The 25,097-nt window shown below is 43.3% G+C and overlaps 2 protein-coding genes across 3 annotated transcripts; one reads left to right on the plus strand and one right to left on the minus strand.

Annotated features, from left to right (window-relative positions):
* Nucleotides 1-613: 613 nt before the first annotated feature.
* LOC120050294 (F-box/SPRY domain-containing protein 1) lies at nt 614-4,228 on the minus strand. Of its 2 annotated transcripts, none has more exons than XM_038996870.1 (3): nt 3,712-4,228; nt 2,881-3,237; nt 614-1,607 (listed from the first exon to the last, which is right to left on the minus strand). In XM_038996870.1, exons 1-3 carry the CDS (start codon nt 4,027-4,029, stop codon nt 1,422-1,424), a joined length of 861 nt encoding a protein of 286 aa, XP_038852798.1. In that variant the 5' UTR covers nt 4,030-4,228; the 3' UTR covers nt 614-1,421. The 2 variants fall into 2 exon arrangements, with proteins under 2 accessions (XP_038852798.1, XP_038852797.1); XM_038996869.1 differs by having other exon boundaries at nt 614-1,628.
* Nucleotides 4,229-4,940: 712 nt separating this feature from the next.
* On the plus strand, nt 4,941-17,309 carry LOC120050917 (myelin-associated neurite-outgrowth inhibitor-like). The gene is made up of 7 exons (XM_038997444.1): nt 4,941-5,066; nt 10,668-10,758; nt 10,899-10,985; nt 11,819-11,958; nt 13,811-13,997; nt 14,131-14,252; nt 15,627-17,309. The coding sequence occupies exons 2-6, from the start codon at nt 10,683-10,685 to the stop codon at nt 14,238-14,240; spliced, it is 600 nt and encodes a 199-aa protein (XP_038853372.1). The 5' UTR covers nt 4,941-5,066; nt 10,668-10,682; the 3' UTR covers nt 14,241-14,252; nt 15,627-17,309.
* Nucleotides 17,310-25,097: the final 7,788 nt, after the last annotated feature.

The raw sequence follows: 25,097 nt of genomic DNA on the forward strand, positions 1-25,097 counted from the left end.
TGCCTTGTGTTTTAAAAACAGTACAAAGAGACATCCCTCATGCTCCCTCAAGAGTGTGCACGAGTAGCATTGAGGTAGAACACCGCTGACATTCTAAGCTTTCATGTGGTTATAACACACACACACACCCAGGAAACCGGTTGACAAACTGGTACATTATAATCAAACTATAAATCAGAAACCTGCTTTAAGCTAACCTAGGGCATCTGAGAATCCCTACAGACTGACACTCTCCTGCAGTTCATTCAGCCCACAAACACCAACTCTACTTTATGAGAAAGGCAGACAAAACAAAGGATTTGATTGTAGAATAAGGGAGACTGCAATGTGATAATATAGACATTGAAAGGTGGCTTTGAATTTAGGAAGCCGATACGTACAGCTAAATAAAGAGCAGTGATACTATCAAGGTGCGGGTTTCTTCTTCGTTCTTATCTTATTAAACTGTTACCAGGCACCTGCAACAAAGATAGCTCAGATGTGCAAGTGTCTTTTGATTTAGGAAGTAAATAAAATACAGGCCTATTAAAATGTTTCAGTAGGTGGTTCTTATTTTATATAACATATACAAAGCAATGATCGCCCTCTTGTGGAAGCATCATGAAACAATCAATCAGACTGGCACCAGGTAGTCTTTATTTGAAGCTTCCATGACCTCTTCAATAGTACCACGGATTAAAACCTATAAATAAATATCATGAAATACTAGGACTAATACCACCACAATTAAAATGGATGCACAAAGGGTAATGTAGTCCCCGGACTTCTGCTCTCCTATACGATGTATCTGAAGAGAGGAGACGTGTCAGTTATACTGTAACGCATGCTCATGACTAGCTAGCTTAGCTACTGAACCAGTCTTTCCTGGTTTTAATGGTCAGTTGGCCAAAAAGTGTTCCATACTGCATGTAGTCCTCTGAAAGGGTCAAAGGTCAATCACTCCACGTTCTCCCCTCATGGCAGTTACACCTTTGTGCTCTAGAAATGTTACAGCTTTACATTTCCACATCTACAATATTCTCATGATGATGACTTGTTCCTCTATCATATGATGAGGTTTCTTTACATATTTGCCACAGTTCATATTTGGTTTGGCCTCATAGGAACAGACATACAACCAACCGCATGTACGGGATTCAGCAGTGTTGTTACTTCATAAAATAACATTTAAAAAAAAAAAAAGTCAAGTCCTCCCATATTGTCAATAAAATGGTCCAGCAGCTAGTGGATAACATCCATGTTGAGACAACCTCCAGTCCACACCCACCTCCCCTCTGTCCATCAATGATCACTAGCATCCATTTTGATTTTAGGTTCCACTCCAGTGGTTGTGGAATGTTAGTTTAGAGTCTTCTCGGTGCCAACCATCAGTCATTATCCTTGGCACACCTGACATGGCACCGGCTGGTCTTGTGGCAGTGCTACCCATCCAGAGGCTTGCCCAGGTAGACCATGGTCACCTCAGTGTTGCCATAGACAGCCGAGACGGCCGGGAAGAGGCAGGCTTTCGGAAGCCCTCGGAAGGCCACTCCCAGGAATTCAAAGCCTCTCTCGAAGGCCAGGGTTTTGTTATCCATATCCAGGATTACTCGTATCCTCTCCCCGATCTGTGGACGCACACCATTACACTAGAAAGTAATATAACAATAAGTAACAGCTACAATACAGAGAATTGCTTCACTTTCAAGCTACAATTAATACATGCTTACTGTTATGAGAACTTCTCATTTAAAGTAACGTTCTTCTTGACATGCATCCTACTGTACCAACTCATCCCATAAATAAATGTCAATTTAATATTTCAACTACAAACACTTAATTGAGATGGTTCATCAGCCTTAAACAATGGCTCAGAGCTTTAATAGGACATATCCATTTATGTATTCAGATGTGTCTATACCCCTGTCTGCAGCTCACCCCATAGTGACAACGTCCCTGAACTCTGCAGCTCACCCCATAGTGACAACGTCCCTGAACTCTGCAGCTCACCCCATAGTGACAACGTCCCTGAACTCTGCAGCTCACCCCATAGTGACAACGTCCCTGACCTCTGCAGCTCACCCCATAGTGACAACGTCCCTGACCTCTGCAGCTCACCCCATAGTGACAACGTCCCTGAACTCTGCAGCTCACCCCATAGTGACAACGTCCCTGAACTCTGCAGCTCACCCCATAGTGACAACGTCCCTGAACTCTGCAGCTCACCCCATAGTGACAACGTCCCTGAACTCTGCAGCTCACCCCATAGTGACAACGTCCCTGAACTCTGCAGCTCACCCCATAGTGACAACGTCCCTGACCTCTGCAGCTCACCCCATAGTGACAACGTCCCTGACCTCTGCAGCTCACCCCATAGTGACAACGTCCCTGAACTCTGCAGCTCACCCCATAGTGACAACGTCCCTGAACTCTGCAGCTCACCCCATAGTGACAACGTCCCTGAACTCTGCAGCTCACCCCATAGTGACAACGTCCCTGAACTCTGCAGCTCACCCCATAGTGACAACGTCCCTGAACTCTGCAGCTCACCCCATAGTGACAACGTCCCTGAACTCTGCAGCTCACCCCATAGTGACAACGTCCCTGAACTCTGCAGCTCACCCCATAGTGACAACGTCCCTGAACTCTGCAGCTCACCCCATAGTGACAACGTCCCTGAACTCTGCAGCTCACCCCATAGTGACAACGTCCCTGAACTCTGCAGCTCACCCCATAGTGACAACGTCCCTGAACTCTGCAGCTCACCCCATAGTGACAACGTCCCTGAACTTCAGCACTAAACTCGCTGTTGAGATGGAATTTTTCTGTAGCAAAATATTTGCTACGGTGTACACTGTGCGCTAATGAATATGACCCACGGGATACATGTTGCTAACCTACCTGGTATTTGGGGGCGTTGTTGCACTGGGGGAAGTTCCCGTTGACCTCCCCATTGTGGAGCAGGTTGTTATCCACCAGGTTCCAGCCCCAGCTTTGGTCGTCAGTACCCAGGAGGGCCACGTAGCCCTGGCATTGCATGGCAGCACGCTTGGTGGCGATGCCGATCACCGCCACGGTCCCTAGGGGCCCCTCCCACCAGATCTCCCAGGCATGGCGGCCCTCAGAGAAGCCAATCTTGCCGCGGGCTCCGTCTGTGCTCTGGGCGATGGGGTTGCGGTGAAGGGTGAAGCCGTTCTTCTTCACGTAGACATTACGTGAACAGTCGTGGGAACTCAGAGCGTGCTGGTAGGACTTGAGCTTCAGGAGAGGAGAAGACGGGAGAGAAGGCAGACAAAGATGGGTCAGGGTTTTGAAGAGGATCAACAACTCCATCCATCCAAGTAATTGATCAAATATGGCTGGTGCATCTCGATGAATTGAGAGCAAAATATGAGGGCAGAACCAGAGATCATAGCTATATCATTTCACTTACATTATCTCGTTCAGGAAATTATTACATCATGCTCATGTATCTTATTGAATGCAGACGTCGAATAAACAGGGCGTGTGCAGACCGCTAGACACTAGTCTCTGCATGACAGACAGCGTGACTAATAACGTTGATGAGTAGGCGGTCTGATTGAATGGCAAGCTAATATGTGTGCTGAAAGTGGGTGCGTGAGTTATTCATTGTAGTATCATCTGGATTGAAATCATACAAGTCTGTAACAATAGCTATAGGCCTTCACGATGATTTTCAAATAGTAAACAAACGTTAGCATATATAGCTACCTTTCCCTTGTAGGTTGGCAGATTGCAGAGAATGTCGGAGCGCAGTGCCTCTTCACTGAGAGAGCGAGCGCACAGACTCCGCCACACCTCGCTGTTCTCGTCGGCTAGGCAGTTGTTCCAATGCCAGCACACCAACGAGCACCGCATTAGATCATACAAATCCAGATAAGAGAACACATGCTCAAGAACCCGACTGGGTAGCCTGCCTGCTATTCCCACACCTCCGCCGGCTGCGACGAAGGAGTTCCCGGCAGAGCTACAACTGGCAGCGGCTGCGCCGATGCAAGACTGCGCCCCTCCGGCGGCCGCTCCCGACATATTTGTCTAATTGAGGACGCCGACCGATAAATTGTGTTTTACAGCATAAATTCCTAACTAAAATGAATTAAAACTGACCATTTTTAACAATACGAGCCTAAATCACAGCGGTTGTATTGTTCTGCATGTATTTCCATGGACCCAGCCCGGGTTGGTAAAGGGAGAAGGAAAATGCGAAATCCAGTCAAGGTCCCGGAAATGTTTGTACAGCATTGATAAATCATGTATTTCTAAATTAATATAAATTTATATTTATTCTGATTCACAATCCTTAATTCTAAATAAGGGGACCGAGATAATCGCATAAATAACTTTCTGTCCGGAAAATGATAATAGGTGCATTTTACTTTGTGTTCCTGTTAGGACCTTTGTCTGTCATACAGTGCCCCTTATAGCTGATCTACAGTCAGATTTAATTGTACCCCCCAGCCAGCCTAGAGTCCAAACTGAAGATTGAAGTATGGTTTACTGATCCTAGATCTGTGTAAGGGTCTACTTCCATTATGGGGAGGGTTGTAATTGTCATTGACAGATAGAAAATAGATGAATGCAAGAATGCTTCTTTCAGATTTGATTGCAGTTATTTTTAGGAACAACGTATTGTTGAGCAATGCCAACACGATCCAACACCGACAAAAGGTCCAATATAATCTACAAATGCCTAATGCATTAATGCATTGAGACACCCCCATAGCTATTATTTATGACAGATGATGCGTATGCATCAGTATCTATACTCTATTACATAAATTATATAATAGCGTATACCATGTTATACATATGCTGTCCCAGAACCATTGCCCAGAGACAGCAAAGTGAAAGTCACCTTTTATTGCAGTACGACATCATGTGACATGGGCACAATGGAGACTCACTGTACTCGGAAGTGACGCCGGTTGCTGGAGAATTTTTTGTGCGCAGTGAGCCAAGCAGAAAAGAACAGCGTCAACCAGAGACCGTGAGAACAAAAATACAATAACCAAAAGTAAACATCTGAGCCTAAAAGAACAGCAGTCGGAAACTGAGAAATTACAACTGTAAGTAACGTTGACAACTATTCCTAATATTACAGTTGGCATCTATTGTTAAACCAGTTGCCAAGATTGACAATATGAAGAGGTGGATGGGACAGCCAGTATTAACTACAAGGAGAGAGATGCGACTGTAGCCCCAACACAATACCATCCCGCGGCCCTTGTTGTTGTGGAGCTACTGCATCGCCCATAGTTAAACGCTCCATAGGGATTTGTCAGCACAGAAGCACAAGAATAATGTCACTGTTTACAGTTCGCTACCTAACGTTACCGTAATGTGTTGAATTCTAGCTAGCTGCCCTATCGTTCACTACTGTAGCTGTTCGTTAATCGATACACGTCCATTTCCAATACTGCGACCACGGGTCCCATACTCTAAATGTGTCAAGTGAAGGGCGCCACATGATGGCTAATTATGATTTACGAAAAACATTGATCTGTGTATATACTAGCTAGCTGCTCAGGGTTGCCAACTTTTGAAGAGGGCTTGGATTTACTATGTGTGTTCTCCCTAGCACAACCCCCCTACTGTTTTTCAGGTAATTTACTGCAATTCTACGTATTTTGACATGGCTTAGTTCTATGACCAGGGTGGAATTTGTTTTAATAAAAATCACAGGTTAGGTGATGGGGTGGCAGGGTAGCCAAGTGGCTTTAGAGCGTTGGTAACCGAAAGGTTGCAAGTTCAAATCCCCGAGCTGACAAGGTAACACTCTGTCGTTCTGCCCCTGAACAAGGCAGTTAACCCACTGTTCCTAGGCCGTCATTGAAAATACGAATTTGTTCTTAACTGACCTGCCAAGTTAAATAAAGGTAAAAAAACAAAACGAGTGTATTCAGGATGCTTTGAACATTACATGAACACTCAAAATTGGAAGACTTTGTTACTTAGCGATTTTTGGGGGGGGGATGAAATTTAAATGTGATATTTCAGTTTTTAAAATGTTTAATACATTTGCAAACATGTCTAAAAAACGTTTTGTTTACTTTGCCATTATGGGGTGTGTGTAGATTGAGGCAAAAAAAATAAAAATAAGGTTAGAATAAGGTTGTAATGTAACAAAATGTGGGAAAAGTGAAGGGGTCTGAATACTTTCCGAATGCACTGTACTATAGTTAGCTATTGCGGCTAGTTTAACTGGTTTGCTAGCTAGCTACCTTCTTCACATAGTTTTGGTTGTGAAGCTATAATGATTCAGATCATGAGTCATGACATAGCATTGCATCCTCCTCGACAAGCAATACGTTATGTGACAGCAACCAGTATGGCACTTACTATAGCCAGGTTTTGTTTTAAACAGTGGTGTAAAGTACTTAAGTAGTACTTTCAAGTAATTTTACTGAAGTAGTTTTTGGGGGTATCTGTACTAGAGGTCAACCGATTATGATTTTTCAACGCCGATTATTGGAGGACCAAAAAAAGCCAATACCGATTAATCGCCCTATTTATTTTATTTGTAATGATGACAGTTACATCAATACTGAATGAACACTTATTTTAACTTAATATAATACATCAATAAAATCAATTTAGCTTCAAATAAATAATGAAACATGTTCAATTTGGTTTAAATAATGCAAGATGAAAGTGTTGGAGAAGAAAGTAAAAGTGCAATATGTGCCATGTAAGAAAGCTAAGGTTTAAGTTCCTTGCTCAGAACATGAGAACATATGAAAGCTGGTGGTTCCTTTTAACATGAGTCTTCAATATTCCCAGGTAAGAAGTTTTAGGTTGTAGTTATTATAGGAATTATAGAACTGTTTCTCTCTATACGATTTGTATTTCATATACCTTTGACTATTGGATGTTCTTACAGGCACTTTAGTACATTTTACATTTACATTTAAGTCATTTAGCAGACGCTCTTATCCAGAGCGACTTACAAATTGGTGCATTCACCTTATGACATCCAGTGGAACAGCCACTTTACAATAGTGCATCTAAATCTTTTAAGGGGGGGGGGGGGGGGGTCAGAAGGATTACTTTATCCTATCCTAGGTATTCCTTAAAGAGGTGGGGTATTGCCAGTGTAACAGTATAGCTTCCGTTCCTCTCCTCGCTCCTACCTGGGCTCGAACCAGGAACACATCGACAACAGCCACCCTCGAAGCAGCGTTACCCATGCAGAGCAAGGGGAACAACTACTCCAAGTCTCAGAGCGAGTGACGTTTGAAACGCTATTAGCGTCCACCCCGCTAACTAGCTAGCCATTTCACATCTGTTACACCAGCCTGATCTCTGGAGTTGATAGGCTTGAAGTCATAAATAGCGCAATGCTTGGAGCATTGCGAAGAGCTGCTGGTAAAACGCACGAAAGTGCTGTTTGAATGAATGCTTACGAGCCTGCTGGTGCCTACCATCGCTCAGTCAGACTGCTCTATCAAATCATAGACTTAATTATAACATAATAACACACAGAAATACGAGCCTTAGGTCATTAATATGGTCGAATCCGGAAACTATCATCTCGAAAACAAAACGTTTATTCTTTCAGTGAAATACGGAACCGGTCCGTATTTTATCTAACGGGTGGCATCCATAAGTCTAAATATTGCTGTTACATTGCACAACCTTCAATGTTATGTCATAATTACGTAAAATTCTGGCAAATTAGTTCGCAACGAGCCAGGCGGCCCAAACTGTTGCATATACCCTGACTGCGTGCAATGAACGCAAGAGAAGTGACACAATTTCACCTGGTTCATATTGCCTGCTAACCTGGATTTATTTTAACTAAATATGCAGGTTAAAAAATATATACTTGTGTATTGATTTTAAGAAAGGCATTGATGTTTATGGTTAGGTACACGTTGGAGCAACGACAGTCCTTTTTGGCGAATGCGCACCGCATCGATTATATGCAATGCAGGACACGCTAGATAAACTAGTAATATCATCAACCATGTATAGTTAACTAGTGATTATGATTGATTGTTTTTTATAAGATAAGTTTAATGCTAGCTAGCAACTTACCTTGGCTTCTTACTGCATTCGTGTAACAGGCAGGCTCCTCGTGGAGTGCAATGTAAGGCAGCTGGTTAGAGCGTTGGACTAGTTAACCGTCAGGTTGAAAGATTGAATCCCCGAGCTGACAAGGTAAAAATCTGTCGTTCTGCCCCTGAACAAGGCAGTTAACCCACTGTTCCTAGGCCGTCATTGAAAATAAGAATGTGTCCTTAACTGACTTGCCTAGTTAAATAAAGGTGTAAAAAAAAAAAAGCCAAATCAGTGTCCAAAAATACCGATTTCCGATTGTTATGAAAACTTGAAATCGGCCCTAATTAATCGGCCATTGCGATTAATCGGTCGACCTCTAATCTGTACTTTGCTCTACTATTTATATGTTTGACTCATTTTACTTTTACTTCACTACATTCCTAAAGACAATAATGTACTTTTTACTCCATACATTTTCCCTGACACCCAAAAGTATTCAAATGAAATGTTATTGTTTACATACACATATTTAGCAGATGTTATTGTGGGTGTAGCGAAATGCTCGTTACATTTTGAATGCTTAACAGGACAGGGAAATGGTCTAATTCACACACTTATCAAGAAAACATCCCTGGTCATCCCTACTTTCTATGTTCTGGTGGACTCACTAAACACATGGTTTTCTTTATATAAGGAATTTGAAAAGATTTATACATTTGATACTTAAGTATATTTTAGTAATGACATGTACTTTTGATACTTACAGTGGGGCAAAAAAGTATTTAGTCAGCCACCAATTGTGCAAGTTCTCCCACTTAAAAAGATGAGAGAGGCCTGTAATTTTCATCATAGGTACACTTCAACTATGACAGACAAAATGAGAAAAAAAATCCAGAAAATCACATTGTAGGATTTTTTTTAAATTTTTAAATTTTTTAAAAATTTTATCCCCCTTTTCTCCCCAATTTTCGTGGTATCCAATCGCTAGTAATTACTATCTTGTCTCATCGCTACAACTCCCGTACGGGCTCGGGAGAGACGAAGGTCGAAAGCCATGCGTCCTCCGAAGCACAACCCAACCAAGCCGCACTGCTTCTTAACACAGCGCGCCTCCAACCCGGAAGCCAGCCGCACCAATGTGTCGGAGGAAACACCGTGCACCTGGCCCCCTTGGTTAGCGCACACTGCGCCCGGCCCGCCACAGGAGTCGCTGGAGCGCGATGAGACAAGGATATCCCTACCGGCCAAACCCACCCTAACCCGGACGACGCTAGCCCAATTGTGCGTCGCCCCACGGACCTCCCGGTCGCGGCCGGCTGCGACAGAGCCTGGGCGCGAACCCAGAGACTCTGGTGGCGCAGTTAGCACTGCGATGCAGTGCCCTAGACCACTGCGCCACCCGGGAGGCCTCACATTGTAGGATTTTTAATGAATTTATTTGCAAATTATGGTGGAAAATAAGTATTTGGTCAATAACAAAAGTTTATCTCAATACTTTGTTATATACCCTTTGTTGGTCAAACGTTTCCTGTAAGTCCTCACAAGGTTTTCACACACTGTTGCTGGTATTTTGGCCCATTCCTCCATGCAGATCTCCTCTAGAGCAGTGATGTTTTGAGGCTGTTGCTGGGCAACACAGACTTTCAACTCCCTCCAAAGATTTTCTATGGGGTTGAGATCTGGAGACTGGCTAGGCCACTCCACGACCTTGAAATGCTTCTTACGAAGCCACTCCTTCGTTGCCCGGGCGGTGTGTTTGGGATCATTGTCATGCTGAAAGACCCAGCCACGTTTCATCTTCAATGCCCTTGCTGATGGAAGGAGGTTTTCACTCAAAATCTCACGATACATGGCCCCATTCATTCTTTCCTTTACACGGATCAGTCGTCCTGGTCCCTTTGCAGAAAAACAGCCCCAAAGCATGATGTTTCCACCCCCATGCTTCACAGTAGGTATGGTGTTCTTTGGATGCAACTCAGCATTCTTTGTCCTCCAAACACGACGAGTTGAGTTTTTACCAAAAAGTTCTATTTTGGTTTCATCTGACCATATGACATTCTCCCAATCTTCTTCTGGATCATCAAAATGCTCTCTAGCAAACTTCAGACGGGCCTGGACATGTACTGGCTTAAGCAGGGGGACACGTCTGGCACTGCAGGATTTGAGTCCCTGGCGGCGTAGAGTGTTACTGATGGTAGGCTTTGTTACTTTGGTCCCAGCTCTCTGCAGGTCATTCACTAGGTCCCCCCGTGTGGTTCTGGGATTTTTGCTCACTGTTCTTGTGATCATTTTGACCCCACGGGGTGAGATCTTGCGTGGAGCCCCAGATTGAGGGAGATTATCAGTGGTCTTGTATGTCTTCCATTTCCTAATAATTGCTCCCACAGTTGATTTCTTCAAACCAAGCTGCTTACCTATTGCAGATTCAGTCTTCCCAGCCTGGTGCAGGTCTACAATTTTGGCTGACTAAATACTTTTTTGCCCCACTACTCAAGTAGTATTTTACTGGGTGACTTTTACTTGAGTCATTTTCTATTATGGTATCTTTTACTCAAGTATGACAAGTGGCTACTTTTTCTAAAACTGTTTTTTTTTTAATGAAGAACATATCAGATATTATCTAACATTAACAATAAAATGTTTGCTTCTTGTCTTGGTTGTTGCAGTATCTGAAGTGCATTATGAACCCAGTGTACTGCCCTGCACCAACAGGGGTCCCCTATGCCAATCAAAAGGGGCATTTAGTAGGATACCCAGGTAGGCAGAGAACCCCTTAACCAGTTTGTGAGCCTGTAGTGTTTACACACAGTTTTATTAAAAAAATTCTCTCTAAGTGTTGGGTCTTCTCTAAATGTCTGTCTGATGCTTCTGAACTTGTATGACATATGACCTCCCAGCTGGATTCCCTGTGGGGTATGCAGCGTCCCCTGCCTATGCTCCCAACATGTACCACCCTGGAGCCAACCACCCAGCCTTCCCCACGGGTAAGGTAACAGTCCCTCCCAGAGCTGCATGTAAAGCCTACCCTTGTACAGTCAGTGAATACATTGTTAGTATGTGATTTCTGTGGGAATTGATCTCCCAATCTCACCAGGGGTGTATTTATTACGCAGATTCTGTTGCAAAACATTTCTTGAACGGAGGCAAATGGAAGGAAACAGGGACCTACCTGAATTTATCCAATAGAAACTCATGTTTTGCTCTGTTTTCTTCCATTTGGTTTTTAAACGGTAAACGGTTTCCATAATGAATACACCCCCAGGGGGTCTAATCATTAGTCCAAACCGTTGCAATTGAGTTTCCATTGGACAAATTCAGGTAGGTCCCTCTCCGTTCCATTTGGTTCCGTTTGGTTCCTAGTGAGTACACCCCAGCTGAACCGTATCAGTTTGTGGGATCGTTGCAACCCGATACATTACTGAAGGCTAAATCCTGACCTGAATTGAATCGGTCGAATTCGATCGCAGTCTTTGTACGTAGTGTAGCGGCAGCTTTCAGCGGTCGCTGCTGTGTTGTGACTCTGTACACCATGGTTTCATTACCTTTAGCTAAACATGGGAGAACCAGACAGCTCTCAGGAGAGAAGATTGAAATCAGACAAACGTTTCTGCCTCTCGTCTTGTTTTCCAGCTACACGTATTTTGCCGTTGACTGAAACTTCCCTCTTTTATGTTGTACAGATTCAGAAAGGAGTCGGACATTAATCAGTCCCTTTACAAGCCCTTAGGACAAAGGCCAGCCCTGAAGTGTTCATTGTTTTTTTTTCCTGTTAAAATGTGTAATTCCCCAGATGATATCTCTGAAATGTCTCTTATAGGTTACGCTCCGGGCACTCCTTTTAAAATGTCCTGCTCGCCCACCACGGGGGCTGTCCCACCTTACTCGTCACCCAACCCCTACCCTGGAGCAGTATACCCTGTGAGAGGCACCTACCCCCAACAGAACCCCTACGCACAGGTCAGTCCGTCCGTTAGTTTGTTAGTTCATCTACAGACTACTGCAACATATCCAGTCAACCTTTACCATCTGAAGTAGTAAAACGTAACCTATTTATTTATTTGCTGTACTTGCAGAACTGTACTGAACAAAGATATAAACGCAACATGTAAAGTGTTGGTTTCATGAGCCGAATTGAAAGATCCCAGATATTTCCCATACTGTGCATGAATTTGTTAGCCTCCCTGTTAGTGAGCATTTCTCCTATGCCAAGCCGTAACAGTTTGAACCTAGCGCTGTACTTGGCTGTGACATCACACAGTTCCATGGTTAGTGCAGGCAATAGATGAGGGTATAACCTACTATTGTACACTATTCTCCCTATCATAAATCTATGTACACTAATCTTCCAACGTTTCCGTGTGTTAAATAACTGAATGTGGTAATTTTCCGAATGAATCCAACCACCATTTTCTTTCTTTTCTGCGTAAAGGCTCTCCAAACCTTTAAAAAAATATCATAAATATATATACGGTATTTTTTTAAATAAGAATTTTTATTTAAAAAAATATCATAAATATATATACGGTATTTTTTAAAATCAGAATTTTTATTAAGACAATACGAATGGGCGCTCCCATCAGTGGGAGCCCTCGACTTCCACATGCCCCGAGACGCCGGAAGGGCCAAGTCCCTGCCCCCAGCCCAAAGGGTTTCATAAATACTTTCCTAACCCTAAATAATCTACAAGATCAGAGTATATTTTAAAAATGAAATGTATTCAAAGCGAGCAAGGTAGCCACTCCTGCAGAGCGCATTACGCGACTGAATAAGTTAAGTCGGAATACCAAATACTGAGAAGTGCGTATGAAAGGCAGACATTTCCTTGGTCTGAATTGGGTCCATACACATTAGCTTGCTGCATATTGCTGCTGTAGTTGTACTTGGCTCTCTGAGGTACTGACGTGAGATCTCTCTCTCCGAGGTACTGACGTGAGATCTCTCTGAGGTACTGACGTGACATCTCTCTCTCTGGGGTACTGACGTGAGATCTCTCTCTCTGGGGTACTGACGTGAGATCTCTCTCTCTGGGGTACTGACGTGAGATCTCTCTCTCTGAGGTACTGACGTGAGATCTCTCTCTCTGAGGTACTGACGTGAGATCTCTCTCTCTCTGAGGTACTGACGTGAGATCTCTCTCTCTGAGGTACTGACGTGAGATCTCTCTCTCTGAGGTACTGACGTGAGATCTCGCTCTCTGAGGTACTGACGTGAGATCTCTCTCTCTGAGGTACTGACGTGAGATCTCTCTCTCTCTGAGGTACTGACGTGAGATCTCTCTCTCTCTGAGGTACTGACGTGAGATCTCTCTCTCTCTGAGGTACTGACGTGAGATCTCTCTCTCTCTGAGGTACTGACGTGAGATCTCTCTCTCTCTGAGGTACTGACGTGAGATCTCTCTCTCTCTGAGGTACTGACGTGAGATCTCTCTCTCTCTGAGGTACTGACGTGAGATCTCTCTCTCTCTGAGGTACTGACGTGAGATCTCTCTCTCTCTGAGGTACTGACGTGAGATCTCTCTCTCTCTGAGGTACTGACGTGAGATCTCTCTCTCTCTGAGGTACTGACGTGAGATCTCTCTCTCTCTGAGGTACTGACGTGAGATCTCTCTCTCTCTGAGGTACTGACGTGAGATCTCTCTCTCTGAGGTACTGACGTGAGATCTCTCTCTCTGAGGTACTGACGTGAGATCTCTCTCTGAGGTACTGACGTGAGATCTCTCTCTCTGAGGTACTGACGTGAGATCTCTCTCTCTGAGGTACTGACGTGAGATCTCTCTCTGAGGTACTGACGTGAGATCTCTCTCTCTCAGCATCAAGGCACTTACTACACACAGCCACTGTACGCAGCCCCGCCCCATGTCATACATCACACTACAGTGGTCCAGCCCAATGGGATGCCAGCAGCCATGTATGCCCCGCCCATGCACCATCCGCCTCGCCCCCACAATGGTGTTGCCATGGGGATGGTAGCAGGGACCACTATGGCCATGTCAGCCGGTGAGTTCCAATATTTTCCTCTTTTTTTATACTATCCTGTCTCTACACAGCGTACAAATCTTTGACGAGGATGAAGAAATGGTTTTGCTCTTGTCTAAATTCCTGACCTTTCCCACCTCCCTCCCTTCTCCAGGAACATTGTTGACGCACTCCCCGAATCCCCTCGCCCCCCACCAAGTCACGATGCCCACATACCGACACCCAGGCACGCCCACCTACAGCTATGTGCCCCCCCAGTGGTGAAGTGATGGCACTGTGAGTAGTGAATACGTTCTCCGTGTCCCCCTCTCTCTGGTCGATCTGCCTGGGATAAACACTGACCACTGACACATGGAAATACAATATCATAGAAAATTGTGATAATTTTATAGTTATAAAATCAATAATAAAATCACTTTTTTTTTTTTTACTTTTAAGGCAGGAAAATGCAGGAAGCGTGGCCTACTTGTTACCATTTTAAAGGGTTGTCACAGGAAGGGTGGCCTACTTGTTACCATTTTAAAGGGTTGTCACAGGAAGGGTGGCCTACTTGTTACCATTTTAAAGGGTTGTCACAGGAAGGGTGGCCTACTTGTTACCATTTTAAAGGGTTGTCACAGGAAGGGTGGCCTACTTGTTACCATTTTAAAGGGTTGTCACAGGAAGGGTGGCCTACTTATTACCATTTTAAAGGGTTGTCACAGGAAGGGTGGCCTACTTGTTACCATTTTAAAGGGTTGTCACAGGAAGGGTGGCCTACTTGTTACCATTTTAAAGGGTTGTCACAGGAAGGGTGGCCTACTTGTTACCATTTTAAAGGGTTGTCACAGGAAGGGTGGCCTACTTGTTACCATTTTAAAGGGTTGTCACAGGAAGGGTGGCCTACTTGTTACCATTTTAAAGGGTTGTCACAGGAAGGGTGGCCTACTTGTTACCATTTTAAAGGGTTGTCACAGGAAGGGTGGCCTACTTGTTACCATTTTAAAGGGTTGTCACAGGAAGGGTGGCCTACTTGTTACCATTTTAAAGGGTTGTCACAGGAAGGGTGGCCTACTTGTTACCATTTTAAAGGGTTGTCACAGGAAGGGTGGCCTACTTGTTACCATTTTAAAGGGTTGTCACAGGAAGGGTGGCCTACTTGTTACCATTTTAAAGGGTTGTCACAGGAAGGGTGGCCTACTTGTTACCATTTTAAAGGGTTGTCACAGGAAGGGTGGCCTACTTGTTACCATTTTAAAGGGTTGTCACAGGAAGGGTGGCCTACTTGTTACCATTTTAAAGGGTTGTCACAGGAAGGGTGGCCTACTTGTTACCATTTTAAAGGGTTGTCACAGGAAGCGTGGCCTACTTGTTACCATTTTAAAGGGTTGTCACAGGAAGGGTGGCCTACTTGTTACCATTTTAAAGGGTTGTCACAGGAAGGGTGGCCTACTTGTTACCATTTTAAAGGGTTGTCACAGGAAGGGTGGCCTACTTGTTACCATTTTAAAGGGTTGTCACAGGAAGGGTGGCCTACTTATTACCATTTTAAAGGGTTGTCAAACCTGTTGGGAAAATTTGGCAGTGGTCAATAGAAGTACATTTTATGTGTAGGAAAACAATCGGTATTACTGTGTATTAAATCAACTTTTCCTCTGCTTCTCTCTTCAGGTCAGAAGATGGTAGATATGCATTGACACTCCCGTCCAGTATTCTACAGCTGATGATGATGACCCCCTTCAGTTGTTCTTCCTTCCTTTTTATAGGCGTGATGCGAATCTGAATCCTAACCATACATCAACAGGTCTGTTCAGAACGGGATGAAGACAATCTTCCCACTCCTGACTATTCCTGTTTGGAATAACGCTATCCCAGAATCCTTCGCTCACTCTGCTGCATATCTTCCGTCAGATGGCTACTGGAGGTCTCCTCCATGCAAACTTGTGTTTTGTGGACTGTCTTTAGAAATGTGTAGTTAACTATTAAGTGGTTAAAAGAGAGTTTGGATGAGTTTTTATTTTTGGGGATCCATATCGAGGTAAATGCGCGTGTGTATGCTAAATAATGCTCGCTCAATCTACCTGAGACATGCAAAATCACCAAAAAGATTGAATCTAAAAGGAACTAAGAATAAGAACTGCAATTTTTTTTAGCACTGATGTCGTGTCTTAATTTGAAACCTTAAATAAGAAAGGGGAAAAAAGTTTAGTTTCATACAAAGTTAAAGATGGAATCCGCAGCGGGGGGAAGACGGTGCCACTGGCTGCCCCACCACTGTTATTGTTTTAGTTGCAAAGCTGCACGGTAAAAAACAAAATGTGCAGTATGTTTTGTGTTCCTCTATTGCTGGTGTCAGAGGGGGAACAACAGTGTTGGTTGTGTTTGCAGTAACGTCTTTGTTGTGGTAATATCACAAACGGATGTGGCATTTTCACCATTAACGATTCCAGCTTTAGGATTACTACACAAAGCCGTGCAGATTTCTGTTTGACTTGTTTTTAGAAACGTTGCAGGCACAGTATTATTTCCCTAGATGAAGCTGCGTCAACATTTTGTCTGTTGGGACCTTTTTGTTTTTGTAGTTTGGGAAAGTGGGGCTTTTTTTGTTGAGTTTTGTGCCTCTGTGTCCATTCCAACTCTAAATCATTCTCCACACTCTTTGCCCATTGGAAGATGTTGTGGACACCGAGTTCCATGTAGAAGTTCCAACGGTCTAAGACAGATAATTTCCTTTTCCTTGGACCATCGTCCTAAGATCCACTACATCATGACAGCAGAATGATACAGACCTGTCGTGACATGTGATCTATTACTGGTCGCAAAGGAAAGGAATCTATTTACAGCCACTTGGACTCCTGCAGACAATGAGTGATTGTGTATAATTCTATCTTCAGAGGTTTAAAATACTGAAACTGTTGCACATACAGATGTATGTATTTATGCTTGTATGTATGTATGTATCATACCTGAACATGTCTACAGATTCCTTTCTGTCATTGGTTTGTGCTTAACCAAACCAAGAGCCACAAACTTTTAAAAGCAATGCTAACCTGAGACATTTTCAACAGGTTTGAGACTTTATTAAATTATTAAATCTATTATAATTTTCTAAGCACTACTGGAAGAGAAGACACATTAAATTCTTATTTGAGACTGTTTTAAGGAAGCCAGAACTTAACTGACGCGAGATATCTCTCTCAAGGCTCCACCAGAACTTACCAGATTATATCGTTGTCTGAGTCACTCGTCTATGTTGCCTATCTAATCTAAGTCACCTCAGTTACTGAATCTGTTTTGTAATGTGTTTTTGGGTTGTCGAGAAAGACTACAAAATAAATACTATTATGAGAATTGTCAAGGATTTTTATTTAACCATTTCATTGAATCATGTCACCTGCACATCTTTGGGGATCCAAGGATGATGTGGTGTTTTAAGGTGATTTACGATTACACCGAGCTATGGGGTCCGAGGTGATGTGGTGTTTTAAGGTGATTACGATAACACCAAGCTATGGGGTGAGGTGATGTGGTGTTTTAAGGTGATTTACGATAACCCTGAGCGATGGGGTGAGGTGATGTGGTTTGAGGCTTGCTGCAGTCGTCCCGTCTGATGTCCAGCAGATGGACCTTACGTCTTAGATATCTGCCTTCAGCATCACTGCATTGTCTGAACGTGTGAATGGGATGATCATGGTAATACCATTTTGTGGGAATATATATATACTAAATGTCCAGCTAAGGTAAAGGGGAAAGTCTACAAACCACGTGCACAGTCTTCACATTTTGCTGTCTTAAAATGTAATCTAAAAAGGGTTTGATTTTTTTTTAAATTCCTATAGAGCTACACCATCTACTACTGCATGTTCAAAGTGGCAGAAAGTTCTAGAACATATTCCAAATTAATGAAACACAAAAAAAACAAAGATGTCTTGATTTTGTGGATGTCTTCACACCCCAGATTTAATAGATGGTGTTAGCACCTTTGTCAATTTTTCTGCAGTCTGAATAGCCTAAAAGTACATGGAATCGGATATTTCAAGCCACATTTCAAACCACCTTTGTAGGTGGTTTGAAATCGGATACAAATCTGATTTATTTGCCCTCAAGTGGTTTTTAGACTTATTTGGCATTTTTGTTGCTTACTAGCTACTCAACAATTTGACAAGAACATGTGTTAGCTTACTAGCTTGTTAATTGTTTACAAACAAATGAGTGAATGTGCTAGAAAGCAAAACAGCTAGCTAGTTGACCGCTGTGGCTAGCTAGTTGACCGCTGTGGCTAGCTAGTTGACCGCTGTGGCCAATAAGGACTCATTTTGAAAGTTGGATCATCTTATCCTTTGAGACTTTAAAAGGCTTTATGTTTTTTTACACTATGATTTTGAACGTTCAAAGCAACTGGGACACGTCCATGAAAGGCATTGTCACCTCGGCTTGCTACATAACTTCTAAATGGTAGGTAGCAGGAGCACCACCATCAATCAGCCACTGCGCACACACCTGTTGTTACTATGACAATGAGCATAGAAATGTCAACAAATGACTGCTGTCTGAACAGTCTTTTTTACAGTCTATGGTCTGAACACACAAATCCGATTTTGGTCACTTATAAATTGCTGTTTGTACAGTCAGTATTCCAAAACGGATTTGAAAAACAAAACTGATTAAGGTCTGCAGTGTGAACAGGGCTTCATTATATCATATTATTTTAGTCATTTATTAATCATTTGGAATAAGATTCTACCAACTTTCCACAACTCTAGGGCAGCATACAGGTAACTGCCAGAATAATGGAAACACTTGAGTAAATGAGGGATTACAGTCATGTTCAAAAGTTTTGAGAATGACACAAATATACATTTTCACAAAGTCTGCTGCCTCAGTTTGTATGATGGCAATTTGCATATACTCCAGAATGTTATGAAGAGTGATCAGATGAATTGCAATTAATTGCAAAGTCCCTCTTTGCCATGCAAATGAACTGAATCCCCCAAAAACATTACCACTGCATTTCAGCCCTGCCACAAAAGGACCAGCTGACATCATATCAGTGATTCTCTCGTTAACACAGGTGTGAGTGTTGACGAGGACAAGGCTGGAGATCACTCTGTCATGCTGATTGAGTTCGAATAACAGACTGGAAGCTTCAAAAGGAGGGTGGTGCTTGGAATCATTGTTCTTCCTCTGTCCACCATGGGTACCTGCAAGGAAACACGTTCCGTCATAATTTCTTTGCACAAAAAAGGCTTCACAGGCAAGGATATTGCTGTCAGTAAGATTGCACTTAAATCAACCATTTATCAGATCATTAAGAACTTGAAGGAGAGCGGTTCAATTGTTGTGAAAAAGGCTTCAGGGCGCCCAAGAAAGTCCAGCAAGCGCCAGGACCGTCTCCTAAAGTTGATTCAGCTGCAGGATCGGGGCTCCACCAGTACAGAGCTTGCTCAGGAATGGCAGCAGGCAGGTGTGAGTGCATCTGCACGCACAATGAGGCAAAGTCTTTTGGAGGATGGTGTCAAGAAGGGCAGCAATGAAGCCAATCCTCTCCAGGAAAAACATCAGGGACAGACTGATATTCTGCAGAAGGTACAGGGATTGGACTGCTGAGGACTGGGGTAAAGTCATTTTCTCTGATGAATCCCCTTTCCGATTGTTTGGGGCATTCGGAAAAAAGCTTGTCTGGAGAAGACAAGGTGAGCGCTACAATCAGTCCTGTGTCATGCCAACAGTAAAGCATCCTGAGACCATTCATGTGTGGGGTTGCTTCTCAGCCAAGGGAGTTGGCTCACTCACAATTTTGCCTAAGAGCACAGCCATGAATAAAGAATAGTACCAACACATCCTCCGAGAGCAACTTCTCCCAACCATCCAGGAACAGTTTGGTGACGAACAATGCCTTTTCCAGCATGATGGAGCACCTTGCCATAAGGCAAAAGTGATAACTAAGTGGCTCAGGGAACAAAACATCAATATTTTGGGTCCATGGCCAGGTAACTCCCCAGACCTTAATCCCATTGAGAACTTGTGGTCAATCCTCAAGAGGCGGGTGGACAAACAAAACCCCACAAATTCTGACAAACTCCAAGCATTGATTATGCAAGAATGGGCTGCCATCAGTCAGGATGGGGCCCAGAAGTTAATTAACAGCATGCCAGGGCGGATTGCAGAGGTCTCGAAAAATAAGGGTTAACGCTGCAAATATTGACTCTTTGCATCAACTTCATGTAATTGTCAATAAAAGCCTTTGACACTAATGAAATGCTTGTAATTATACTTCAGTATTCCATAGTAACATCTGACAAAAATATCTAAAGACACTGAAGCTGCAAACTTTGTGAAAATTAATATTTGTGTCATTCTCAAAACTTTTGGCCACAACTGTATATTGAAAGGTTTAGTTACGGAGTTAATTAAGCAAGTAACATCCCATCATGCTTAGGGTCATGTATAAAAATGATGGGCAGGCTATTATATTGGCACGAGTGGTCATTGAATGATGTGCATGAAAATATTGTAAACCATATGCCATGGCCGTCTCACGGCCCTGCTACACTACAGCCATCCGGAGTCCGGCATTGCCATAAACCATTGAGGGAACGATTCCTTTGAAATCAATGAAAGCTGCCATTCTGCCCGCATCACGTCCAATGGCAAGCTCCAAGCTCAAGTATCACAGAGTATCACAGAGGAATTAATTTGTTCATTCCAATGATGTATATCAAACCTGGATCACTGATGCTATGTATTGGCCACTGAGAGCTAGGGACCAGGGTTCCAGTCTTGAAGCACGGTTTCGACTGCTCCTACTCCTTCGGTAATCAAATCAAATCAAATGCATTTGTCACATACACATGGTTAGCAGATGTTAATGAGTGTAGCGAAATGCTCGTCAGTGTAGCGAAATGCAGTTTAACTGACACCCCAGACCAGAAAGACCATTTCCATAGACGACCACATAGAGAAGTCAAATTTGAAAATTCCTAATAAGACACTTGATTTATCATCCATTGATTTTTTTTCAAATTATTGTCGCTGAGGCCAACCCCAAAAAATGTATCACTCAGCCGAAGGTATTAACATTTTATATTCATCCGATGTCTGCAATGTTTTTGGATAACGTGATGACATCGTCTCTGCTCGCTGTGCTCCCTGTGTGCAGCACTGAGTGTTAGTGCACATTGATGTTGGTCCGTATAAACCAGATGCAACACGGATATAGATGGTCCATAAATCTGCGTATGCGAAAGTGAATAGAATACCTTGAAAACAACAGCGGACATCTTGGACGCAGTCTCCACTTCTCATTATGCCTCAGTGATTGAGAGGTTTTGAAGCCACCGGTCGGCCATATTGGCAGTCCCCTTTAGGATTAGTCCTCCAAAAGAATTAATGAAATTCTACAGTATTTAAACTAAATGTTTCAAGGACAAAATCACATGCATTTAAGTATTAGTGGGGACTTTATATACAAAAGTATGTGGACACCCCTTCAAATTAGTGGATTCGGGTATTTCAGCCACACCCGTTGCTGACTGGTGTATAAAATCGAGCACACAGTCATGCAATCTCCCTAGACAAACGTTGCCAGTAGAATTGCCTTACTGAAGAGCCCAGTGACTTTCAACATGGCACCATCATAGGATGCCACCTTATTCAAAATTCTGCCCTGCTAGAGCTGCCTCGGGCAACTGTAAGTGCTGTTATTGTGATGTGGAAAGGCCTTGGGGCAACAACGGCTCAGCCGCGAAGTGGTAGGCCACACAAGGTCACAGATCGGGACCGCCGAGTGCTGACGTGCGTAAAAATCGTCTGTCCTCGGTTGCAGCACTCACTACCGAGTTCCAAACTGCCTCTGGAAGCAACGTCAACACAAGAACCGTTCGTCTGGAACTTCCTGAAATGGGTTTCCATGGTTGAACAATACAGAGCGTTGCCTGGAGTGGTGTAAAGCTCGCCGCCATTGGACTCTGGAGCAGTGGAAACGCGTTCTCTTGAGTGATGAATCAAGCTTCACCATCTGGCAGTCTACCTCCCCGAATGCATAGTGCCAACTGTACAGTTTGGTGGAGGAGGAATAATGATCTGGGGCTGTTTTTCATGGTTCGGGCCGCTTAGTTCCAGTGAAGGGAAATCTTAACGCTACAGCATACAATGCCAACCTAGACGATTCAGTGCTTCCAACTTTGTGGCAACAGTTTGGGGAAGGCCCTTTCCTGTTTCAGCATGACAATTCCCCCATGCACAAAGTGAGGTCCATACAGAAATCGTTTGTCGAGATCGGTGTGGAAGAACTTGACTGGCCTGCACAGAGCCCTGACCTCAACTCCATTGAACACCTTTGGGATACAATAACAAGTACATTACATTATAATATCACAAACATAATAACTAAAACAAATGATTAATGCTCAGCTATGAAAAGTCAACTGACATTTACTCGAGTTGTTCCTTCTATAACCACTGTGATTATTATTTTACCCTGCTATGAACTTTTGAAGAATGATCTAGCTTTAATGGCCATGTTCTGTTATAATCTCCACCCGGCACAGCCAGAAGAGGACTGGCCACCCTTCATAGCCTGGTTCCTCTCTAGGTTTCTTCCTAGGTTTTGGTCTTTCTAGGGAGTTTTTCCTAGCCACCGTGCTTCTACATCTGCGTTGCTTGCTGTTTGGGGTTTTAGGCTGGGTTTCTGTACAGCACTTTGTGGCATCTGCTGATGTAAAAAGGGCTTTATAAATACATTTGATTGATTGATTGATTAAAGTCAAAACAATTGCACACCTCGGTAAACAAATTTATCATCAGGATTTTAAACTGCCCTAATGGCACCAGGGAATCCAAATGTAATTCATTTTGTAAGTGATTCCAAATCTGTGGAGCGTTAAAACTAAAAGTGGATTTACCTAGTTCGGTGGAGACTTGAGGAATCTCAAGAGTTAACCCCTAGAGTCAACTTCGTTCTCCATTTTGCTCTACTACCCCCACAAGCGTCTTGGGATTCGTCGGTACAGCCAATCGGCCAACTTCTGTCTGCAGCGTCCGAACAGTTTGGGCTACACAAACTGTTGAAACTCATCTAGGTCGCCCACAGGCCTCACAATACTCCTCTGAAAGTCCCCTGTACCAGTTGAAAAAAGGAATGGAAGTACAGTATACTGTATATGGAGACTGTTTAGGGCCAAAAATAGGGGGTGCCAAAACATGCCCAAAAAATATAAATGTTTCCTGATCTTTCTTCTATCTCTCAGATATAGGACAGACACTTCAGAACAAACTTCCTTTAGAAATATAATTGTCAGGAAAGAAGACTGTACAATCTGCCAATCTGCCACTGCCCTGCCTATCTGCCACTGCCCTGCCTATCTGCCACCGCCCTGCCTATCTGCCACCGCCCTGCCTATCTGCCACCGCCCTGCCTATCTGCCACTGCCAATCTGCCACCGCCCTGCCTATCTGCCACTGCCAATCTGTCACCGCCCTGCCTATCTGCCACTGCCAATCTGCCACCGCCCTGCCTATCTGCCACTGCCAATCTGCTACCACCCTGCCTATCTGCCACTGCCAATCTGCTACCGCCCTGCCTATCTGCCACTGCCAATCTGCCACCGCCTTGCCTATCTGCCAATCTGCCACCGCCCTGCCTATCTGCCACTGCCAATCTGCCCTGCCTATCTGCCACCGCCCTGCCTATCTGCCACTGCCAATCTGCCCTGCCTATCTGCCACTGCCAATCTGCCCTGCCTATCTGTCACCGCCCTGCCAATCTGCAACGGCCTATTAGAACGTCACATTACCAGCATTACCATCAGCACTGTGTCAATGTAGCTGACTTGTCAGTCACCAGATCTCAACTCAATTGAACACTTATGGAAGGTTCTGGATCGGCGCCTGAGACAGCGTTTTCCACCACCATCAACAAAACACCCAACAATATAATTTCTCTTGGAAGAATGGCCCATAGAATTGGTTGTCACTAGTTACCACAGCCAGAAGGTCACAAACCTCACACATTTCTGCAATTTATCTTCTTAATAACCTTATAACCCTAACATTAACTACAATGATGCTAACCTTATGCCTAACCCTAACCTTAAATTAAGACCAAAAAGCTAATGTTTGTTTTCATGAATTTTTACGATTTAAACAGTTTTGACTTGGTGGCTGTGGTAACTAGTGGAAACCAATTGTTCCAGACACTTGTAGAATCTATGCCAAGGTGCATTCAGTTTGCTTGAACGTTTGCTATGTTGCGGAACAGTTTGTACTGGACGACACGTTTATCCAGAACGTTCTTGTAGGTTCTTGAACAGACTTTAAGGTACGTTTGCTCCCGTTTGTGGGTGTGGCGAGGTGTGTCTTGACTCAATGAGTGACGTATTTAAAAGGGCGGTGGCCATGCTGACAGCGTTCCCCAACCCACAACCTTCCTGTTTTTTAACAGGTCTTTCAGTACAGCACCGTTTCCGTTCAATTTAACATTAAAACGTACTGAACGCAGCCCAGGTGTATTGAAGCTGTTCTGGCTTGTGATGGTCCAACACCCTATTAAGACACTTTATGTTGGGGTTTCCTTTATTTTGGCAGTTACCTGTATATTCATTGTTATATTCAAGCTCGGTCAATTTGAATGGGAATCATTTTTTAACAGCAATATTCAAACCTTTGTGCGACCGACATAATAAACATAGAAATGTGAGTTATAGATCTGCTATTCTCATTGAAAATACACTTTCTACTATTTTTCAATCGCTTTGGCTCCATTCTCAAATTAGAATATATATTTTTTTAAACAATAAATTCAAATCTCTGAAAAATTTGTTTCTTGTTCACACCAGATTAGAATTTCTTATTAATTTAAGCAAATTGCACATGTTTTGCCACATGTGCAAAATAATAAGTACAATTGTCTACAATTTGCACAATAACTACTACATGCACATGGCTGATCAAAACTGATGAGTTGATTCTCAGTGAATTTGTCATACTCTTCACAACTTCTAAACATTATTTCAATGTGTGAGCCGTCACATGCAAAATGATCCATTAAATTATCAAAAACAGTCATACATACGTACATGTATATTACATAAATATCTAGGACATGGAATGTTTGTGATGTCTGCTAAATTGGCAAATTACCTG

The sequence above is a fragment of the Salvelinus namaycush genome, chromosome 7 (assembly GCF_016432855.1).
Source record: "Salvelinus namaycush isolate Seneca chromosome 7, SaNama_1.0, whole genome shotgun sequence".
Lineage (NCBI taxonomy): Eukaryota > Metazoa > Chordata > Actinopteri > Salmoniformes > Salmonidae > Salvelinus > Salvelinus namaycush.